Below are 25,156 nucleotides of genomic sequence, written 5' to 3'. Positions count from 1 at the left end.
CCAACACCCCATACACAAGACACCGTACAACAAATACAAGAACTCAACACTCAAATAAACAAAAAAATATAAGAACAGCAAACACTAAACTGGAAAAATTACCTCCAAACACATGACCACAAAACAAACATCAGCAAACTCTACAAAACACTAAACAGCATCACACTTTCCAACAGCAATGCCACATAATCACATGATGCCATCACAACAACAGACACCATACCCTCAAATAAACAACACACAAACACTCTCATCAATCATTTTTCGCAAGTCAGCCATCTAAACCCCCATCCCGAAGACCGATGTATCATACGACGTAAAAGACAGTTCCCCACAGACCCAGACTAGTACCTATCACTTACAACCAGAAAAAGCACATAATTAACAACCTTAAGCACTCATCTGCCTGTGGACAAGACAACATAAGCAACATTCACCTTAAACACCTTGGACCACAAGGCATACAAGCACTGACCAACATATCAAACTACAGCTGCTCACACAACATAATACCAAACATCTGGAAGCATGGCATTATCATCACTTTCCCTAAACCCAACAAAGACCCCACGTTACCCTCCTCACACCGCCCCATCACACTCCTCTGCACCCCCTCTAAAGTCACTGAACGACTGGTACTACAACTAGTCACACCTCACATTCCCCAAGCCCTGTCACAATATGGCTTTAGGCCACTACACTCCACAAACACCCTTCTTACAGACCTTACACAGAGAGCTTTCGATGGCATGAATTCAGCTAAGCCACCACACAGAACACTGCTAATCACACTAGACATCAGCAGAGCTTTTGATGTCATCCCCTGCCACAACCTCACAAACAAAATACTCAACACAAACATGCACAATAACACAAAAAGATGGCTTCCAAACTACTTAGCAGGCAGATGTGCGCATGTAACATTTGCCGGTCAGTCTTCAAACGTCAGAAACTTCACAAAAGGTGTCTCCCAAACCCCACACAACACAGGTACACATAGCTTTCTATGCAGATGATACAACACTTATATGTACGCACCAAAACACAAACACAGCTTCACACATCCTCCAACCTTACCTCAACACAATACATGAATGGTTCACCACAAACAGGCTCAAAATAGCCCCAGCCAAATCTACAGTGACCCTTCTCACAAACTGGACAGCAGAACACAGTCACATCCCACACCTCATCATAAACAACACTCTCCTACCACACACACACACACACACACACACACACACACACACACACACACACACAAAATCCTTGGTGTAACATACAATACATCAATGTCATTTAAAGAACACATTACAAACATTAAAAATAAAATAACACTAAGACTCAATACCTCGAGGTCACTTGCCCATACAACATTCGGACACAACAAAGAAACCACCACTACAGTATACGATATACATTCAGTGATGAATTATGCAACCCCTGCTTGGGCTCCTAACCTCACTAAAACACACTACAACACTACAGACCATACAGAACAAGGCCCTAAAAACAATCACAGGCTGCACAGCTGCTACATCCACAGACCACCTACACCAAGAAACCAAAGTCCTCAGAATCAAGGATCACCTAGACATGAAAGGCACCCAAATTCTTGCTGCAGCCTCCACAAACCCACAACATCCACTACACTACAAGGCAGCACATCCACACACACCAAGGAATATCAAAACAACACCCAGCACACGGTATCATACACAACTACTGTCATCTCTCCCCCCTCACCTGCCTCAGACCAGCCTCAAGAAGCATATCCATACTCAAATCACTTGCCGCTCCATTCAGTCACTTAAAGACAACACACAGCTGCATGCAAAGCCTCCTGATATCCACCCTTATGAATCCTATCTCCCTCATGAGGACAGGGTCCACCTGGCCAGGCTGAGATGTGGGCATCATCCAGCCCTCTTAAGTTACCAGACGAGGCTGGATGACTCTGTCACTGATGCCTGTCCAGGATGCAACACAGCATCCCATACTATTAAGCACATTATGGAAGACTGCATTGCACACAATCACCCATGCCAACAACACAACATACACTCCTTGAGAGATCTGTGGTAAAGCCCGGTCTCGGCCATGGCCTTCCTTAGGGACTCAGGGCTGTTCGGCCAGACTGCCATTTTTTTTTTTTTTTTTTTAATGCGAGGAAGAAGGAACCAAAGGCTGAGCCTGCATGAATGTTCCTTCCAAGAAAAAAAAAAAAAAAATACAAAAGAGAGCCAAATTCAAGATCCATTCATTTCGAGATGCCTGGACACACTGCGTTTAAAAGACTGGAGATCATAGGAAGTAGGAAATACAGACAGAGGGAGACAGTTCCAGAGCTGACCTGTTGCATAAATGAAGGACTGGGAGTAACGATTAACTCTTGCATTAAAAAGCTGGACAGCAAAGAGATGCAAGTTTGTTGCTAGACGGGTGGTATGCGCCCACTGTAGAGCTGGAGGGATGCATGCAGACAGTTCAAAGGAGCAGTGACCATTGACGTAGCGAAAGAAAAGAGATAAAGATGCAACAATGCAGCGAAGAGACAAAGGTTGAAGGGAGCCAGTAAGAGGAGGAGAGTTGATGAGACGAATAGCCTTTGACTCCACTCGACTGAGAAAAGCTGTATGTGGGGAGCCTCCCCACACGAGAGTTGTACTCTAAACAGGGGCGAAAAAAAATGTGTATAAAGTCAACAACTGTGCAGGGGTAGAGAAAGCATGGAGTCGGCTTAGCAAACCCAATCTCTTGGAAGCAGATTTTACAAGAGATGCAACATGATCTTTCCAAGATAAGTCCCGCGTGAATGAAACCCCAAGCATGTTCAGGGATGATGCAGGATTGAGCTGGATATTATTAAACATTACTGGGTACTCCCGTGGAAGATTTTGACGGGTTGATTGGCGTAAAAACTGAGTCTTTGATGCATTAAAAACAACAAGATTATTTTTACCCCAGTCAGAGATACGAGCCAAGTCAGATATTAGGTGCGCCATAGCTTCATCCCTTGTTTGTTGAATTAACAGCTGAGATGGATGTTGCGGGAACTGAATGGAAAGGTGAAGGGTAGAATCATCAGTGTACGAGCGGATAGGGTTAGATGTACAGCTTAGAAGATCATTGATGAATAAAAGGAAGAGAGTTGGTGATAGGACAGAGCCCTGAGGAACGCCACTGTTGATAGACCTAGGAGAAGAACGATGGCTGTCTACAACAGCAGCTACAGAACGACCAGAAAGGAAGCTATAGATGAAGGTACAGATAGAAGGATAGAAGCCGTAAGAGGGCAGTTTGGAAATTAAAGATTTATGCCAGGCTTGATCAAAAGCCTTGAGATATCAAGTGTAATGGCAATGCTTTCGCCAAAGTCCCAAAAGCAGGATGACCAGGAGTCTGAAAGGTAGGTGAGATCATCAGTGGAGCGTCCCTGACGGAACCCATGCTGCCGATCAGAAAGCAGGTTGTAATAGGAAAGATGCCTTAAAATTATTCTGTTAAGAATAGACTTGAAAACTTTTGAGACATAGGATGTTAAAGCAATTGGACGATAGTTAGAGGGTTGGGAATGGTCATCCTTCTTTGGGACTGGCTGAATGAGAGAAAACTTCCAGCAAGAAGGAAAGGAACAAGTTGAAAGACAAAAGCCTAGGGAACAACTACTACTACTACTACTACTGCGGACACTAGGCTCCGCTCCGATTGTGAAGTATATCGATGCCAACCTATAAGAACTAAGTCCTGAGTATGAAGGAGGGAGGATCTGGGCCCGTACCCATGGTGGAGGAAGACTGATGATGATGATGATGATGATGATGATGATGATGACTGATGATGATGATTGAAGATGATGATAATTATGATTTATGATGATTATGATTAATGATAATAATAATGATGATGATGATGGTGGTGATGAATGACAATGATGATGACTTATGATTGCTGCTGCTGATGATGATGATGAAGATAACTGATGATGATTGCAATGATTGTAGATGATGATGAGTATTTATGATGATGATGATGATTAATGACTGATGACAATGATGACTGACTGAGACTGACTGACTGATGATGATGATGATGATGATGATTAGGACGATGATGATGATGATGATGGTAATGATTGATTGATTGACTGACTGATTGATGATGATGATGATGATGATGATGATGACTGATTGATTGACTGACTGATGATGATGATGATGATGATGATGAACTGATTAATTTATTGATGATAATGATGATGATGATAATGATGATGATGATGATGATGATGATGATGATGATGATTACGATGATGATGATGATGATGGTAATGATTGATTGATTGATTGACTGACTGATTGATGATGATGATGATGATGATGAACTGATTAATTTATTGATGATGATGATGATGAACTGATTAATTTATTGATGATGATGATGATGATGATGATGATGACTAATGACTGATAATGATGGTGATGATGATGGTGATGATGATGATGATGATTACGATGATGATGATGATGATTACGATGATGATGATTGATGATGATGATGATGACATGATGATAATGATGATGACTGATGATGCCTAATGACAATGATGACTGATGATAACAATGATGATGATGATGATGGCACTTATCCTGATGCTAGGTGATATTCAACTCCAGCACAACCAGTGTGCCACGACCGAGTTGTTTCAAAGGCAAGCTTTTAAAATGGTTGTATGTATATACTGTCATCAACCCTTATGTCAGGCATGTGCAAGCTGACTGCTACAACACCCACACACACACCTAGAGCCTAAGGTTTGAATTCAGAATTTTCCTTCTCCTAGGCCAATTGTTATCCATGTACAGACTACAGCACCCTAGTGAATACCTATTCGTTATGCAGAAGAAAAATGTTTGCACTGTAATCTCAGCCTGGACTTCGTGTAAATGTAGTTGAGCCACCCACCAGGAAGTGTTGTGTTAGACCAACTACCTGGCTTTTGGCCCCATGATTATCCCAGGGACAATGGTCACCACTGACTCTTCATTGTAAAAATAATCTTTTAATATCTCGCAAGTTATAGCCAAGGCTTATAACCATGCAGTTCTACTAACATGGTTTGTAACTTGAACATAAAGGAAAAAATCTGCATCTATGCCTTTTTACATGCAATGAACATCAAATGCTGTAGCAACTAACTGTTTGTTTCTGTATGAAAACATTTTATTCATCCGTAAACATTTTATTCATCCTTACCTGCGTTCAATGTGTACAGCAGCGGCCCGTTGTGGATGTACGTACCCGGTGCGGAGAGTTTCCATGACACGACTCACCAGATTTAAATACTCTCCGGCCCCAACTAATGAGTTTGACCCTGATGCCAGCACCGGCTGAGACCGACACCTCTGCAAGTCGCTCCGAATATGGCTCTCAAAGTTTTCTGTGTGAACCTGGTGAGATCAAAGACATTTCAGTGAGGGAAAAAATATACAAGTGGCCCTCCACATTCGCAGGGGTTAGGGGACACAGACCCCCGTGAATGTGGAATTTCCACGAATGTTTGGTGAACCCTCCCATGAATACCTCTACAGCCGCAAATCACCTCCTGTGAGCAAGTGTGCACATGCTGTACCTAATAAACCATATCTGGGATCTGAAGGCTGCATAAAATATCACAAATAGTAACAGACCAACTATATAAAAAAAGTTTAACGACAAATATGTTTTGACTGGGTATGGCTGTACCAAGATACAGTAAAGACAAAACTGTACCTAATAAACCATATCTGGGATCTGAAAGCTGCATAAAATATCACAAATAGGAACAGACCAACTGAATAAAAAACTTTAATAACAAACATGTTTTGACTGGGTATGGCTGTACTAAGACAGGGTATACACAGCGAGACCCCGACATACGAAACCTCTAGATGGGATACCCTGGCTGAACAATGGGGGTAGAAATACCACCATACCCCACCTAACAATGGCATAACCTTGGTTTAACGATGGGTTTTGATTTTTTTTTGCCAAAGGTGGGATTCATCAGGCTTTCAAAATATTCTTTTCATCTGGTCCTTACTTCATCCCCATGAGTTAATAATCTACCACTTACATCCTTCACACTTTCACATTTCTTTCTTCAGTCACTTCAACATTTCCACACCTCTCTCGAGAATAACTTCATATTTTCAGAGTAATTTGCATTCATTTTTCTTTTTAGATCACCATTTACCTTATATCACCATTTACCTCCTCCTTTTTTCTCTCCACTGGTCTCTTTACATGCTTCTTGCTATCAATATATTCAGTTTTTATTTCAACTGAACCTTTGTCCTGAAACCATTCTTCTTCTTTTCTTCCACTGCTCTCTTAACCTCTTCATCCCACCATGCTGTACCTTTCTTCTTTGTTGTTACTCTGCTTCATCACACACCACTTAACCCGCGCCGTCCCGGCGACATGAATGAACGCGGCAACATTGCAAGGTCCCTAATTTGCACAATTTTCAATTTTCGCAAGTGATTTCGTGAGTGATTTTTGGCACGTATACACGGGACACCTTCCTCTATTCCCCTACACGATGCCAAGCAGGAACAATGCCTTACACCGCATAATTTCTCCCCCCCCCCCACCCGGCACGCCATTGTCTCGGCAATTCACCTGTTACCAGTGACCTGGCCAATAAAGACATTCAAGGCCAGAGTGATTCCCCAATCGATGACAATGTGGAGGACAAAGTTTACATAGCATTAGAGGAAGAAAGTCAGAAATGATGATCAGATAATGTGGGAAAAAAAAGGTCATGAATGGTGATGAGTTATTGAGTGAAACAATGCTTATAATGCCTATATTACTGTTTGAACACCAATATACTCTTGTACGACATATAAATTCGTACCGAGTAAATAAATAAATACTGTTTATGAGTGGATAAAATAGTTACCCTCCCATAGAACTCGTTTTCTTTGGTGCCAGCCTGTTAGAAAACCCAGTCAGGTAAGGAAGTACTTGTACCTAAATCGGGTATTTTAAACCTCAGGTGAGCGATTTCTCTATGAATTTTTTATGTTTCTCACCAAAAGCGGATGTTTAAGCAAAAAAAAAAAAAAAAAAAAAAAAAAAAAAAAGGTCCAAAAACGTCGGGATGGGACAGGTTAAGCAATCCTAACTAAGCAACCCCATATGCATTCCACAGGCTGTCCACATCCATTTCATTCCAATTCACTGATTCTATCTCCTTCCCTACTTTGGTCCTGTAATCAACTGCCATTACTTTCATCCTCAGCTTCTTGACTTTCAGTCTTTCTCCCTGATTACTCCTCTCTCTTGTGGTCCACTTCACTCCTCTCAGCTTGATCTTGCATACCACAATCATATGATCTGACAGATCTCCACATCGTCCTCTCACGGCCCTCGTATCATCAGCCATTCCCAGCATCAACCTCTCTACAAAAATAAAATCAATCTGGCTTCTTTCAACACGATCCCTGTTCCCTCTATACCATGTATATTTATGCGCATCTTTACGTTTGAAATATGAATTACAAATGCTCAACCTCCTTTCCTGACACACTTCATTCAGTCGTTTCCCATTATCATTTTCTCCTGGTACTCCATTACAACCCATTATGTCATCCTTAGGACCAGTGCCTACTCTGTCATTCATATCTCCTATTACAGTAATCCCTCTTAAGACCTGGACGCCCAAGACCCGGACACTCCTAGTCCCGGACATTTTGGGCTTGGGTCCAGTAGTCCAAGTCTTGGATTATTGCCTAAGATGTCCGGACATCCAAAAAAAAAAAAAAAAGCCGACGTGTTGATCCCTACTCTAAAATTGCCACGCAGTGACAAACAGCTGTGTTTTGGCACATAGTTACGGCAATGTCCACTAGAGCGCCCCTGCATCCTCCCCCATTTCCTGTCTACCTACCGTCGTGACTGTACGCTTATCGCCATGGCTACCCACTTGCTCGCTTTTGTGGTGGTGCCCTACCTGCTGACAGTGAATAAACTGCAATACCTCACCATTAGACCACATGGGAATGTATAGTGTTGTGCATTGTTAAGAAACTAGAATTCAGAGTGCAAAGGATTAAGTGCACAGTGCAACACTGGCATGTTGCAACTGGCAAGGTGCAAGTAGGAACAGAATGTGCAGTGTTAAAAAATTATAATTCACAGTGCAAAGAATTAAGTGCAGCGCAACACTGGATTAGTGTACGTGCTTCAAGTGCACCTTCACCACTGTCAGAGCCTGAGAGGAGGCGGGTTAATCTTTGCGATGGTAATGGACGTGTCGTAAGTACCCTGTACACTGCTAAATATTTTTCTTACTCACTTCTAATTTCTCATTCTCTGGTTCCTTTTCATTTACTTTATGGTTTCTGTCCCTTATATGTGTGATTAGGGTCTTAAATAGGTGCCGTGCATGTCTGGCAGGGAGTTATTTAGGTGGCTTTCAAAGTCAGGCTGGGTTGGGGCCTATAATCACCTGTTCAGGGGCATTTTTCCCAAGTCCTGAACAATACCAAGTCCCAGACGTTGCTTGGGCTCTATTACATCAGATCTTGGAAGGATTACTGTATGATCACTTTAAAGCTCTGGGCATTTCTCCTACTGCTTCATCCAGCTCATCCCAAAACCTGTCTTTATCCCTCTCACTCCTGTCATCACACGGTGCATATGCTACAATCACAGTCACTTTCACCTTCTCAAACTTGAACCTGACATACATACATCTCGAGCTGACACATTTGTAATCTCTTTCCACTCTGCCACATCTCATTCATCAACAAAGCAACTCTTTCCTTGCTTCTTCCTTGCCCATTCATGCCTGATCTTACACATTTCACACCCTCCCATTCCTCCACTCCACACCCTTTCTTCTTTGTTTCACATAATGCCATCAAGGCATATCTCACATTCTTGAACACATTCACCACTTCCACCCTCTTGCTCTCCTCATTCACATCTCTCACATTTCACATGGCCATGCGAGTCTGCCCATTTGGTTGAGGCCCTGGGCAAGTAATGGGCCCTCTGAAACATTTGCCATGAGCCATGATTAAGTGATTTTAGATAGGGGAGTCTACATTGATAAATGGGTCATGATCTCATCTTTGTTAAGTGCATGGGCTTTTCAGACTCCAATGACAATATAGGTCATGAAGTAGATTTTTACTCCTTGAATCTGGTGACATACTCATATCTTATTACTGCTGTTCCCAAATAATTTCATTCAGTTTTGGAGACAGTCATGAAGTGGATTTTTTTGTGTGGTAGATGGGGACGCCCATCATCCAATTACTCAATGTACGGATGCCTTATGGTCACTACACTGAGTGAAAAGCCAAATGGTTTCCTGTACAGAGGAAACCATTTATTATACTGGGTGGTAACCATATAACTGCAGTCTTTGGCTGGGTTATGTGTTCCACAGATTCCCCTACCTAAAATCACTTAATCATGGCAAATATTTCAGAGACCCTCAAAGGGCCCAATACCTGCCCAGGGCCCCAACCAAATGGGCAGATTCGCATGGCCATGTGGAATGTGAGAGGTGTGAATGAGGAAAGCAAGAGGGTGGAAGTGGTGAATTTGTTCAAGAGTGCGAGATATGCCGTGATGGCACTGTGTGAAACAAAGATGAAAGGGTGTGAAGTGATGGAGTGGGAGGGTGTGAAATGTGTAAGATTGGGTATGCATGGGCGAGGAAGAAGCAAGGAAGGAGTTGCTTTGTTGATGAATGAGTTGTGGCAGAGTGGAATGAGAGATTACAAATGTGTCAGCTTGAGATGTATGTATGTCAAGTTCAAGTTTGAGAAGGTGAAAGTGGCTGTGATTGTAGCGTAGGCACCGTGTGATGACAGGAGTGAGAAAGACAGGTTTTGTGACGAGCTGGATGAAGCAGTGGACGAAATGCCCAGAAGCTATAAAGTGATCATACAGCAATCCCTCCAAGATCCGACGTAACAGAGCCCAAGCAATGTCCGGGACTTGGTATTGTCTGGGACTTGGGAAACATGCCGCTGGACGGGTACTTATAGACCCCAACCCAACCTAACTTTGAAAGCCACCTATATTCATAACTCCCTACCGGACATGCACAGTACCTATTTAACACCCTAGTTACACAAATAAGGGACAGAAAAATAATATATATGAAAAGGAACCAGAGAATGAGAAATTAGAAGTGAGTAAGGAAAATATTTGGAAGTGTACAGGGTACTTACGACACATCCATGGCCATTGCGAAGATTAATCTGCCTCCTCTCAGGCTCTGACAGTGGTGAAGGTGCACTTGAAGCACGTACACTAATCCAGTGTCATGTTGCACTTAATTCTTTGCACTGTGAATTATAGTTGTTTAATACAGCACATTCTGTTCCTACTTGTGCAATGCCAGTTGCAAAATGCCAGTGTTGCACTGTGCACTTAATCCTTTGCACTCTGAATTCTAGTTTCTTAACACTGCACAACACTATACATTCCCATGTGGTCTAGTGGCGAGGTATTGCAGTTTATTCACTGTCAGCTGGTAGCGCACCACCACAAAAGCGAGCAAGTGGGCAGCCATGGCAATGAGCGTGCAGTCACGACGGTAGGTAGGCAGGAAAGGGGAGGATGCAGGGGCGCTCTAGCAGACATCGCCATAACTATGTGCCAGAACACCGCTGTTCATCACCACACGGCAATTTTAGAGTAGGGATCAACACATGTCGGCTTTTTTTTTATGATGATGATGATGATTGATGTTTTTTGGCCGTTTTTGGTGTCCCGGATGTCTGGATATCTTAGGGAATAATCCAAGACTTGGACTACTGGACCCATGCACAAAATGTCCGGGACTAGGGGTGTCCAGGTTGTGGGCATCCAGGTCTTAAAGGGATTACTGTAATAGGAGATATGAATGGCAGAGTAAGCACTGGTCCTACGGATGACATAATGGGTTGTGATGGAGTACCAGGAGAAAATGACAATGGGAAACGTCTGAATGATATATGTCAGGAAAGGAGGTTGAGCATTTGTAATTCGTATTTCAAACATAAAGATGCGCATAAATGTACATGGTATAGAGGGAATGGGATTGTGTTGAAAGGAGCCTGATCAATTATGTGCTCGTAGAGAGGTCGATGCTGGGAATGGTTGATGATGCTGGGAATGGATGATGATACGAGAGCCGTGAGAGGACAATGTGGAGGTCTGTCAAATCATACGAATGTGGTATGCAAAATCAAGCAGAGATGAATGAGGTGGGCCACAAGAGAGAGGGGTAGTCAGGGTGAAAGACTGAAAGTCGAGAAACTGAAGATCAAAGTAATGGCAGACGAAAACAGGACCAAAGCAGGGGAGGAGTTAGAATCAGTGAATTGGAATGAAATGGATGTGGACAGCCTGTGGAATGCATATAGGGATTGCTTAATTAGGAATGCTAAAGTGGTGTGTGATGTGGCAGAGTAACAATAAAGAAGATGGTACAGCATAGTGGGATGAAGAGGTTAAGAGAGCGGTGGAGGAAAAGAAGAATGGTTACAGGACAAGGGTTCAATTGAAATAAAAACAGAATGTACTGTGAGCAAAAGGCATGTAAAGAGACAAGTGAAGAGAAAAAAGGAGGTAAATGGTGATCTAGGAAGAAAAACAAATGAAACTTACTCTGAAAATAGAAAGTTATTCTTGAATGAGGTGCGGAAATGTTGAAGTGACAGAGGAAAGAAATGTGAAAGTGTGAAGAATGTACATAGTAGATTATTAACTCATGGGGATGAAGTAAGGACAAGATGGAAAGAATATTTTGAAACCCAGATGAATGGGAATAGAGAGCAGAGCGGCTGTAAACATGACTGGTTTTGGGGGCATGCAAAGAAGGAATGCAGTGCCAGGAAATGTGACACTAACAAAGGTGAAGAATGCTATGAAACAGCTGAAAAATGGGAAAGCAGCTGGGGTTGATGAGGTGTATGCTGCGATGATTAAGTGTAGTGAAGAGAGCAGAATGAAGTGCTTGCTGGAGATCTGTAAAAAGGCATGGATGAGTGAAACTGTGCCACCAAAGTGGAATAAGGCTGTGATTGTAAACCTCGATAAAAATAAAGGTGAGCAAAGTGAGTGCAGGAATTATTGTGGCATAAGTTTATTACAAGTGGTAGGGAAGGTATATGGAAGAATTATCAGAGAGAAAGTAAGAGAGATATTAAAAGTCCTAGTGAGTGATCGATAGGGTGGCTTCAGGAGTGGCAGAGGATGTGTGGATCAAATATTTGCAGTGAGACAGATAGTGGAGAAGGCTTGTGAGACAGACCATAAGGTGTAGTTGTAGTAGTAGTTGTTCCCTAGGCAGTCTGGCTGAACAGCCCTGAGTCCCTTAGGAAGGCCATGGCCGAGACCGGGCTTTCCCACAGAGCTCTCAGAGAGTGTATATTGTGTTGTTGGCATAGGTGATTGTGTGCAATGCAGTCTTCCATAATGTACTTAATAGTATGGGGTGCTTTGTTGCATCCTGGACAGGCATCAGCGACGGAGTCATCCAGCCTCGTCTGGTAGCTTAAGAGGGCTGGATGATGCCCACATCTCAGCCTGACCAGGTGGACCCTGTCCTCATGAGGAAGATAGGATTCAGAAGGGTGGATGTCAGAAGGCCATGCATGCAGCTGTGTGTTGCCTTTAAGTGACTGAATGGAGCAGCAAGTGAACTGAGTGTGGATATGCTTCTGGAAGCTGGTCTGAGGTGGGCGAGGGAGGAGAGTTGACAGTATCTGTGTATGATATCGTGCGCTGGGTGTTGTTTTGATGTTCCTTGGTGTGGGTGGATGTGCTGCCATGTCATATAGTGGATGTTGTGGGTTTGTGGAGGCTGCAGCAAGAAACTGGGTGCCTCTCATGTCCAGGTGATCCTTGAATTTGAGGACTTTGGTTTCTTGATATAGGTGGTCTGAGGGTGTAGTAGCTGTGTAGCCTGTGATTATTTTTAGGGCCTTGTTCTGTATGGTCTGTTGAGTGTTGTAGTGTGTTTTAGTGAGGTTAGAAGCCCAAGCAGGACTTGCATAATTCATCACTGAACGTATGTATCGTTTGTATACTGTGGTGGTGGTTTCTTTGTTGTGTCTGACTGTTGTATGGGCAAGTGACCTCAAGGCTTTGAGTCTTGGTGTTATTTTATTTTTAATGTTTGTAATGTGTTGTTTAAATGACATTGATGTACTGTATGTTACACCAAGGATTTTGGGTGTGTTTGTTTGTGGTAGGGGAGTGTTGTTTATGGTGAGGTGTGGGATGTGACTGTGTTCTGCTGTCCAGTTTGTGAGAAGGGTCACTGTAGATTTGACTGGGGCTATTTTGAGCCTATTTGTGGTGAACCATTCATGTAGTGTGTTGAGGTAAGGTTGGAGGATGTGTGCAGCCGTGTTTGCGTTTTGGTGCGTACATATAAGTGTTATATCATCTGCATAGGAAGCTATGTGTATCCGCGTTGTGTGGGGTGTGGGTATGTCATGCATGTATAGGTTAAAGACTGTAGGGGACAAAACAGATCCTTGGGGGACACAGTTTGTGAAGTTTCTGATGTTAGAAGACTGACCGGCAAATGTTACATGTGCACACCTGCCTGCTAAGTAGTTTACCAGCCATCTTTTTGTGTTATTGTGCATGTTTGCGTTGAGTATTTTGTTTGTGAGGTTGTGGAGGGGGATGGCATCAAAAGCTCTGCTGATGTTTAGTGTGATTAGCAGTGTTCTGTGTGGTAGCCTAGCTGAATTCATGCCATCAAAAACTCTCTGTTTATGGTCTGTAAGAAGGGTGTTGTGGAGTGTAGTGGCCTAAAACCATGTTGTGACAGGGCTTGGGGAATGTGAGGTGTGACTAGTTGTAGTACCAGTCGTTCAGTGACTTTAGAGGGGGTGCAGAGGAGTGTGATGGGGCAGTGTGAGGAGGGTAACATGGGGTTTTTGTTGGGTTTAGGGATAGTGATGATAATGCCATGCTTCCATATGTTGGGTATTATGTTGTGTGAGTAGCTGTAGTTTGATATGTTGGTGAGTGCTTGTATGCCTTGTGGTCCAAGGTGTTTAAGGTGAATGTTGCTTATGTTGTCTTGTCCACAGGCAGATGAGTGCTTAAGGTTGTTAACCCCTAAAAAGCGGCCATGGACAGCCAACCCCCCTCCCCCGTGTGGCAGGGTTGGATCGCACTCTGAGTACCTGTAGGAAAATATTAGCCAAAAATCAGAGATTAACCCTAGAATATTATACTTGGTATGGCAGATACTACTTACATTCAGCTTTCTCCAGAGACAGGTGTTGAGCCTTCGTGGACTACGCAAGGACTTGTGGAGACTTGCAAAGTTGGGTAACAAAATCTTCACTTTCACACCTCCAGCAACCCAGTTTCCCCTCTACCACAGCCTCATTCTGTCACAGTAAACTTTATACTACAACGTACAGGTAGTTTGGAATCCGTATTTGTACAATAAGCACTGAAAATAAGGCTAAAATCAACGAAGCGTACGGCCGACATGCAGGCGGCGGCGGTCTTCCTGTCACTCAACAAACATTTCCATTTTCACAGCTAAAAACACGTATACTACATTATTTTCAATCATAGTACTTCCCAAAAGACCACCGCGGCGCGCTTTTATTCTGCCTTACGCCCGTCACTTTATTCTCATTCCTGTTGGCCGCTCGCACTGACTCGGAAGAGCTAGAACTCGCCATAATGTCACTTTGAAAGCCTGCGGTAAACTGATGCTAAACAGGGGAAAACCATGCGAAGAAAAGCTGGTGTGACAACTGGGGAAACAAGCGTTTCCTATTAGCATAAACTGCTTGTGAGAGGAGAGCGCAGATTTACAGTTCTGAGCAGTCAGCGCGCTGCCATATATCACAGCCAGGCTGGCCGGGCCGTGGGGGGGGAGGGGAATGTGATACTTGGCAACAACGGAGGTCAGTAGTACAAAGGTCAAGTATGCTAATTGTAGCTAAAGGGTGGCAGTACTGATAGACAATACCAGCTGGAACATCCTTGCCCGCGTTTATTCAAAATTAACACAAATCGCAAACGCGACGATCCGCCGTTATGTCCTTTTTGTCGATCGTCACAAAAGCGACAATCCGCTTTTAAGGGGTTAATGATGTGCTTTGTCTGGCTGTAAGAGAAAGATGTGTAGTCTGGGTCTGTGGGGAACTGTCTCTTATGTCGGATGATACATCGGTCTTCGGGATGGGGGTTTAGATGGCTGACTTGTGAAAAATGATTGATGAGAGTGTTTGCTTGTTGTTTGTTTGAGGGAATGGTATCTGTTGTTGTTATGGCAGCATGTGATTGTGTGGTGCTGCTGTTGGAAAGTGTGATGCTGTTTAGTGTTTTGTAGAATTTGCTGATGTTTGTTTTGTGGTCAAGTGTTTGGAGGTAATTTTTCCAGTTTAGTGTTTGCTGTTCTGATATTTTATTGTTTATCTGAGTGTTGAGTTCTTGTATTTGTTGTACGATGTCTTGTGTATGCGGTGTTGGGGAGTGTCGCAATGTATCCCATTGTCTGATGAGGCCTTGAATTTCTGGTATGAAGTTGGGGTTGTGTCTCGTTCTGTTGCCTCTAGGGATGTGTCTTTTGTTGCATTTTGTATAATTGTATTGAATGTGTGCACAGTGGTGATGATGTTTGTGATGAGTGTACTGTTTAGTGTTTCGAAATGTTGTTGTTTCAGTTACAAAGGCCTTCCAGTTGGCTCTCTTATAATCAGTGTATGTGTTGCCTCTAGGGATGTGTCTTTTGTCTGAGTTTTGTAAAACTGTACTGAAACTGTGCACAGCGGTGATGATGTTTGTGATGGGTGTATTGTTTAGTGTTTCGAAATGTTGTTCTGTTTCAGTTACAAAGGCCTCCCAGTTGGCTCTCTTATAATCAGTGTATGTGTGTTTGTGGCCAGATGGAGTGATTCTGGTTTTGATAGTGATGATGACTGGGAGGTGATCAGAACCTATGGTTTTGACCACTCTCCAGGATGTAATGGGAGCGAGGTTTGGGGAGCAGAAGGTGATGGCTGAGGATGATGAGAGGAAGAAGGCTTGGTGTGGGATATGGGTATGTTGGTCTAGATTGTTCAGTATGAAAAGATGATCTGTCTGGAATTGTAGTACCAGCCCTCTGTCTGTGTCAGGGTTGTTGACAAGCCAGGCCGACGACTTGGCACTGAAATCACCACCTAGGATGACGTTGGGTATGTTAGTGATGCGGTGTATCTGTGGAGAGTAATTGTGTGGTACTGTGGGGGACGATTGGGGGGGAATGTATGTGTTAGCGATTGTTATGTGTGATTTGTTACCAATGCGTATTTTAATTGACTGTATTTCTGTTGTGGTGTCATGTGGGGGAAGAAGTATCTTTGTGTGTGCTCTGGTATCTGCAAAGTTGATGGATTTGTGTACCAGGGTGATGAGTCCACCGCCGTTGGCCCGTTCTTGTCGAATGGTGGTGAAGTTATGAAATGTCGGTGTTTTCTGTGCTCTTTGTGGTTTTGTTTCTTGTAAGATGGCAATGTGTATGTTCTGTTGTTTGATGAACTGTGTGAGTTCTTGTTTTTTGGTGTTTATGCCATCTATGTTTAACTGAAGGATGTTTATGTTGTGTGTGTGATGTGTGTTGGCTGCTGCAGCATGGGGGGGAGGTGGTGTGGGTGGCGGGGAAGGTGTAGGAGGAGGTTGTGATGGAGGTAAGGGTTGAGGTGGATTAGGATGGGTTGGAATGGGAGGAGTTGGGGGACTGGATGGTGTGGGAAGGATCGGTGGGTGTTTGAGGCATTCGTGGATATGGAAAAGCACACAACAAAGTAGACAGAGAGAGACTGTGGAAGGTTCTTTGCAGGTACAGTGCAGATGGTAAGCTGCAAGGTGCGGTCAAGGGTTTTTATGATGGTTATTGGCATGCGAAACAACCAAACTCACTGGCCTCACACCTCCCAGTGAGAGGGCTCCGCCTGCATACCGCAAGACCCTTCCGATGATGTCATCACTCGGAATGTAACAAGTGCGTGCGCACACACACACTAACAGCAATATGCACTAACACTCTCGTCCTCTCTTCTTAATTTGATGAAAGATTCCAAGGACGAAACTGAATGGATTATTGGCATCCTACACACACTACAGTATGTATCCAATACACAGACTTTTGTTTAAGCACCATTAAGACCCAGTCTGTAACCACATACAGACATGTGGTGTCCCTTGAAGTATTATAATCCTTCTAGTCCCGGCTGACTGCTGCATGGAGCCGCTCAGTCAAGGCACCTTTCTTGTTGAGACAGTCAGCCAGTTGTCGTGATGTATCCACCCAAGACACTTCATCAATCTCCCCTCGCTCCAACATGTCTTGTAATACAGCAATATCAATGTGCAATCTTCTGTCTTCTACACTCGTACAGGCAGGAGCAAAAGGCGTCTACCAGACTCTTGTTATCGACGAAACACTTGATCTTGAAATCTCCACACCCAGAAACCTAACGCAATATGTTGGTGAGATATACAGCAGTTTCAGCACATTCAAGCAGCACCAACATTTCAGCAGATAAAGTAGATTTGACGACCCGCCTGATCATTCTAGTCTGCCAGAATATGGGACATCTCTCCTCACTAGCATCTCATAAGAAGATTACAAAACCTCCATGAGACCTATTGCCTACAAGGTTGGCAAAAGAAGCATCCGAAAAGCACTCTATATAACATTCATCGAGCGACCCCATTCTTGGAATGTATAGCTTCATGTTGTCAGTCTTCACCCTTGCGATCATCTTGTTGAGCCTAAGCAAATCTGCTACGGTAGCTCGGTTGCTAGTCATACTCAACTCACACACATCAAAGGCAATATCTAGTTGAGTATGTGTGGCAATCCAATTTGGTTGCCCAATTAATGCTCAGTACTCAGTTTTCTCAGACTTGGACAGCTCTCCTGATTTTACTGCTGCACGATGTCTGCTCAGCGTGACTGGTTTCAAAGACGAAGCGTACTGAAACTGGTCAAGCGTTACGCTGCCATCGAAGTTGGAGACGACATTTAGACCAATGTACAGTAATCCCTCTAAAATCCAAATGCCCAATATCCGAACATCCCCACTAACCGGACATAATCATCCTGGGATCCAATATTCCTAAAATGGGCCAAAAACCGCAAAAAATTTGAAAAAAATCTGACTTTTTTCCCACCCGTACTTTAAAATTGCCGCCTAGCGCCGAACAGCTGTTACACCATGGTCCCTTCGCCCATTCCTTCCTCCCCACTCCCCCCTCCCCTGTCAGGGTTGCCATTTGGTATTTTTCATTACCAAGTGTGGGCCAATTTGGTAATGAAAAATTCGTTTGGTAATGAATCAGAATACACTCAACCCTCGGCTATCACTCCCAATTGGTCCCGCTATGGCTGCGCTGTAGCCGAAACCGTGATAGCCGAATAGAAGAACTTATGGTAATAATTCTAATTGGTGCCATGACCTCAATATTTACCCCTAAGATACCTTTATTGTACCACATATTGATATATAATAGTCTAAAAATGAGCATTTTTTATGATGTGATCACGATTCTTATAAACACCCCTCACAGTTGATTCACTAATGTTATGTTTCTTCCCCACACTTCGCTTGGACTCACCATTCTCTATAAGTTTCACATTTCCAGTTTATCTGCATAACTTAGGTTCTTCCTCTTCTTTATTTCCCTGCCAGGTGCCACAGCATTATATTGGGTGATGGTAGGGGGACGGGGAGGGGGAACGTTGGCCATGGTCATTTCATTAAAAAGGTTATTGTTCTCGCTATCACTGTTCACGGTCTGAGGACGTGCACTTGAATGGTTTGGCGGGCAGGAGACTGTCAGGCAGCCAATCAACGCTCGGCTGTCGCTGACGTCACACAACCAATCACGGAGTGAAGCTTTTGTTGGCTGGGTGGAGCACTGAAGCCTGGCCTTTTTGATATTTTCGAACATTTGCAGTGCGCGATAGCAGGCATTTAGTGCATGATAAAGGTATTTGGGTAGTTTTTTATTTTGGCGTGATAGCGAGATACGCTATAGTGGAACCCGTGATAGCCGAGGGTTGAGTGTAATGCATTACCAAATGGATTTTTCACATGTATGAGGATACACAGGATGGAGATGGTGGATTGTTTGCTCTCTCTGATTAATCTGCTACCCTACATAGCATGAAAATAATCAACATGGTGTTAATTATAAGGAGAGTGATTACATGTATTTCCACTTGTATATGTAATTAGTGAAGAATAAATGCTAGCTTTATGAATTTGGTAATGAAAAGTTAAATTTGGTAATGAAAGCTGAGGAGATTGGTAATGTGGCCGTTGCGATCTGGCAACTCTGTTACCCCACCAACATCAACAGTCACAGCTTAACTCCGATCGAGAGCAGATGCTCATAGCAGTGCAAGCCACAGATGCTTGTTTTTTGTGAATAAACAGTGAATAAACTGCAATACCTCGCCACTAGAACACACAGGAATTTACAGTGTTGTGCAGTGTTAAGAAATTCGAATTTAGAGTGCAGAGGATTAACTGTGGACTGCAAACTGGCAGTTCAAACCAGTCCAGAAGCCAGGGACTTGTAAGTACCCAGAATGTTTAATATTGTATAAACTCACCTCTAAAACCTCATTTTATGGTTCTTTTGCATTTATTTCAGTCTTTTATGTCCCTTACTGGTGTGATTTGGGTCTTAAATAGGTGCTATGCATGTCCAGAGGGAGTTGTATAGGTGTTTCTCTGAGTTAGGGTCCATAAGTACAAGTCCATAAGCTGGGGCCCAATATCCGGCCCTGCCTATGGCCCTGTTACGTCGGATATTGGAGGGATTACTGTATTTGAAAGCTTTTGATTCCGAACCGCCGATGAGGAATATTTGGCTCAAACGGTTTATCACTTGCTGCTCGAACTCACGTGTACCACCCCAAAGGAAATCATCGACATAAGTGCATACTATGCCTTCGACCTTGCCACTATTACTCCAAGAGAACAGTGCTGAATCCAGTGATGACACGAGCTCCGAGACTCAATAACTGATCTTTAAAGCACAGGTACCATTGCCTAGCAGCATCACAAAGACCGTAAACCATTTTCTTTAGTCTCCACAGCTCACCGTTTGCATATTCAGGTGGAGGACGCAAATGAACAACTCGCTCAATGTCGTTACCTTACAGATACGCAGCTTTCACATCCATATCGTGGCAATCCCATTGGTTGGTGGAGGCAAAAGAAAGTGCCAAATGCACAGCCTCTTTTGAGCATGTAAGAGAGTCTTTCCGGAGATCCACTGTCTTCCTCAAATCCTTTGGTGACTAAACGGGCTTTAACAATCGGCTTTCTGTTTTTCATTTTTTCCGTCACAACCCATCGAACCGTTATGGCATCTTGCTCAACATCATCTACTTCCTCATAGACATCATTATTCTGCCAGTTTGTAATTTCTTTTTCCTTGGCGCATAATACGTCCTCAGAGTTGAAAAGAACAAACATCTCTGCGCCATCATCAACTACTTCCCACGTGCTAATATCATTTTGCAGATCCACCCAATCAATACTGCCATCAGAGTCCCTCTTCATTTTGTAGCAGTGTTTTGTTGTGGTAGGTGGTGGCGACCATCATCCACTCACTTGATGCAGAGCTGCCTACTTCTTCCTTAGCCTTTATCATTCTTTTTCTGTCTGCCCTCCTCTCTTCATATTTCTCCCATCTTTCCTGTCACTTCTTATTGCTTTTCTTTCCTTTACAGGTGGCTTTACATTGAGTGACAAGCCAAATGGTTTCCTGTAAGCCAAGATACCATTTACTACGCTGGGTGGTAACCATATAACCAAACCATACGTGCTCCCTACGTGTCAACAAGTGGGTTGGTGGAGGATTAGTGCCCCTCCCCATAAAACAAATAACTCAAAGTCAAATGGCCACTCCTTACAGGATTGTGGCGTCTGGCAATAGATAGATAGATAGATAGTTTGTACTTTCCAGTGGCTTTACCTGCCCGACTCACAATCCTTTCAGTCACCAACTCTCCTGTTTCTGAATGTATTCCCTTTATACACTGACCAATAGAAAATTGGGAGGCTCAGTAACTTGAAGAGAAACTGTGGGAGGCTGATCATCCAGAATTGCACCATTTTCCAACTCGTCATCCAGTGGATAGTCATTCAATACTTGCGAAGAATTGTCATTAGGCTTCTCTTGGACTACATTTTTCTTCTCATAACTACTGACGCCGTCTCCAATTGTAGTATTCTGTTCTGGAGCACGTACTAGATGACACACATGCACTAGCACGTAGACACTGCCGTGTCTCACCAGAATTTGTTTTCCATCTCTGCCTATTACAATTCAAGGACCATGCCATTCATGACTGTCATTTCTTTTGTAGAAGACTTCATCTTCATTCTGGATGTCGTTTAAGTCACTCGAACGTATGTTGTGCCACACAGCAATAGCCAAACGTTCACCCGATTCAGTCTTTATAAGCTCTTTTCTTGCTAAATGAAGAGTGTTTAAATTGTCCCTCACAATTTTCAATGGTGATGTAAGTTCCAAGCCTGGAGGATCATTTGCATACATATTAGGCAGGCCAGGGTTTTGACCAAATACATGTTGGTTAGGAGAAAAACCTGCATAATTGGTGAGAGCATTTCTTGCCGATACAGCCCAAGCCAAGGCCACATCCAAGTCACACTGGCTATCAGCCATTATCTTCCTAACAATTTCACCTATGACTGCATTTTGACGCTCACATACTCCGTTGCTCCATGGACCCTCTGCAGATATCGTCATGATCTTGATATTAAAGGCCTCTCCCAATGTTCACATTTCAGCATTGTTGAATTCACACCCATTATCTGTAAGAATTTTTCCAGGTGTGTCAAACAGAACAATCCAGCTCCGAAATACTCCTTTGATAATGGTGGTCGCACATTTGTCCGCAGTTACTATCGCGGTGCAGTACTTGGTCGCCAAATCAACAAGGACCAAGAAATAATGCCTTCCCCAAGCTTTCAAATCCATAGCTATGGCTTTGTTAAACTTAGATGTCATGGGCAAACTGACTACAGGTCGGGGCTTGGCTCTCTTGTACCTACAACAGACTGTGTATGCATCAGATACATCCTTGATAGCCTGCTCCAGTTCTGAACTTTTAATTCCAGCATCTGTAATAAGTCTGATTAGTTTCGCTGACATTGGGTGTCCAAATTGCCTGTGAAGCTTCGAAGCCGTTTTGTCTGCATCACCCCCAAGAGATGCCAGTGCGATCGTTTCACAAAACTCTCGGCCTAGTCACTGAGAAATTGGTTGCAAGTAATGGCCTGAAGATGAGGACTTCAAATTAACGATAGTTCCACAAATTTTGACCTGGTCACTTTCAAAATCAATCACCATTTTCGCTTTTTTCATGGAACGTTTGCTCAGCAGCAAGGGAATATTGCAGCTCACCACATCAGTCACAACGGCTACACACATATTACCAATGTAGCAGGGCAGAGTAACATGTTTGAGGGAAGAAACTGTGACACCATCAGCGAAAGTAAACGTTGAGGATGACTTTTCTTCTATTATAGGTTCACGTTCGTAATCACTGAGCTCACTTAGATAGCAAATGATCCATTCAACCCCATATACAGTTGTAAAACACCCTGTGTCTAGGACAGCACATCCCTTAGATTCTTCTACCAGCGTCTGTAATTTACCTCTACTAGCGGTATCATCCACAGAGCCCATAAATAATGACAGTTGCACTGTTTCATAATTTTCTTCTCAACTGCCTTTATTTTTGTATGCATCCAGACAGTCATGTGCCCAAGGAAATCGAGAATCACATACTAAACACCTCGATACCTTACCATCAGGCCCGAGCGGGTTCTGCCTCCTGCCGGTGGATGAGCGTTGGGAAATTCTAGCAGACACAGTTGAACGGCAATCACCACGACCTCAATCACATACTGCACCACTCCGAAACAGTGTCCTTCCTCGTCGAGTACCCCTAACATAAAACGTTTCCTCACCCCTGACTTCGTCACTCCAAAACCTGGTTCACTCTTCACTTCACTGGCAGACACTGATGCATCGTTCTGCCCGCAAATTTCCCCAGCGAAAATATGATTCAGGGCAGATTTCATAATTTTGTAAGTTACCTCAGTTATCGCAGACATCACTAGTTGTTGCTCATTATCTGAAAGTTTGCATGAAGCCAGAAGCATAAAAGCCATCACATGATTCGGCAGTTGCATGTCCTGCTTCGTAGATTTGAAATAAACATGTTTGAATTCTGCCACGAACTTACGAATGTTCACATCACCAGGTCTTCTGAAGCTGTACAATTCATGAAAAGCTGCAAACTGCCGACGTCCTTTGTCCACGAGAAATAAACCATTTAATTTGTTCAACAAGATCTGAACACCATTATCTTCTTTCAGATTAGCAGCGTCAATGGGAGCCCCCACCAACTGGAAAAAGATGCCACCTCTCGCCAGATACCTTAATGTAAAGTGCAAAAGTGGGGTCAACTTGAATTACTGTACTCTCTGTTATACAATTATGTTACTTTACTGAAAATAGGATATTTATTGATTTATCTACATATAATACTGGAGAAGAAATGGCTTCTTTATCAAAATATAAAAGAAATGGAAGGCTGCGTCCATCTCAGTTTTGGGACAGCCTACATACGAGCATTATGTTGCCTGAGTATTGATCACCATCGTCTTTTTAAGTGACGAATGTACATTTGTAAGGAAAAAATGGTAAGTGGGTGTAACAAAATGGTATCTTACATAGCAAGTGAAGGAAATATGGTACTTAAACAATTGAAGATCGTATGAACTCACTGCGCTCATATGGAGGTGCTTTCTCACGAGCAGCGTGGCGTAGTTTGTGTGCCTGCCGCCAGGGGCCCAGGGTGGCGCTGATGATGTGTATACACCACACCTGATGCTCGTGCCTTTTGAAATCAGCCGATAAATACGGAAAATATAGTGCCGTGGTCGACTGCGCAGCTAAAATATGTGGAAAAATAGATTGTAGCAGAAATTAGACGTTTTTTCAAAGCAAGAGGAATACCATACGTTTAAAAATTTGGGTCGCTGATCTTGGCCACATAAGATTTCGACAGTACAATTCTTACTATTACTAAGTGTATAATGGATAGAATCATATCAAAATTTGCCAAATGAAAGATTACGATCTTTGGAAACTGTATGATAAATTTTTTCAAAAACTGAGATTCATAACACTTGATAAAAATGTGCTGAATGCAACAACAAACAATAAGCTTTAATGAGTTTTAGTAAACTCTATGGAGGACTTTTCAGAGTAAATCTCATTTAGAGCATCAGTAAGATATCTAAGGTGAAAATAATACTGGTACAATGCTTTATGCACGAGTAATAATCCTGATAGGAATTTTTTTGAAGGAAGGTACACCAACTCTGAGCAGGGAGTGACCCCACGCTATTTAGTGATCCGGAGTTTGTGGAGGCTCCTATTTCTGAAGACGCCACCCTCGCTCTTCCTGACAATGAAAGGTGAATTGCTAAAGCTTGCTTCTCTTTCGGTAAGTCCGTCAGTTCGCACCAGATGTCGATGCCCTTCTTCCAACTCTCATAGGCAGAATCATTTTCAAGTTTTGGAGGCCACTTAGTTAAGCACGACGCCATTATGCTCGAACTACGCTCTGCTACCAGTATTGGAATGCGAAACAATCGAACTCACCGGCCTCACACCTCCCAGTGAGCAGGCTCCACCTGCATACTGCAAGACCCTTCCGATGACATCACCACTCGGAACAACACAAGTGCATGCACACACACACTAACAGCAATATGCACTAACAATGGTAGTGAAGCATGTGTAAGGGTAAATGGGCATCTAAGTGAATGGTTCACGATCGGTGTGGGCGTGCGACATGGTTGTGTGATGTCCCCATGGTTGTTCAATATATATATATGGATGGGGTGATGAGAGAAGTAAAAACACAAGTACAGTAATGAAGAGAAGGATGGCACTGGTAATGAATGGTGATGGAAGGAATATCTCAAATTTGTTGTATTCTGATGATGCAGTCTATCTATCTACCTATTCCCAGACGCCTTAATCCCGTAAGGGGTGGCAACAAACAAAT

The 25,156-nt window shown here is 43.2% G+C and overlaps 1 protein-coding gene across 1 annotated transcript in view; it reads right to left on the bottom strand.

Annotated features, from left to right (window-relative positions):
- The window catches only part of mbo (Nuclear pore complex protein Nup88), a 177,059-nt gene that overhangs the window by 70,396 nt on the left and 81,507 nt on the right, over positions 1-25,156 (bottom strand). The window contains exon 10 of the mRNA XM_080267290.1: positions 5,257-5,450. Within this exon, the coding sequence (XP_080123416.1) occupies positions 5,257-5,450 (194 nt within the window). The remainder of the gene's footprint in view (positions 1-5,256; positions 5,451-25,156) is intronic.

Source organism: Coenobita brevimanus, chromosome 23 (assembly GCF_032717465.1).
Source record: "Coenobita brevimanus isolate Jiangsu-jjx chromosome 23, ASM3271746v2, whole genome shotgun sequence".
NCBI classification, from domain to species: Eukaryota; Metazoa; Arthropoda; class Malacostraca; order Decapoda; family Coenobitidae; genus Coenobita; species Coenobita brevimanus.
This window is presented reverse-complemented; position numbering and strand designations above follow the sequence as displayed.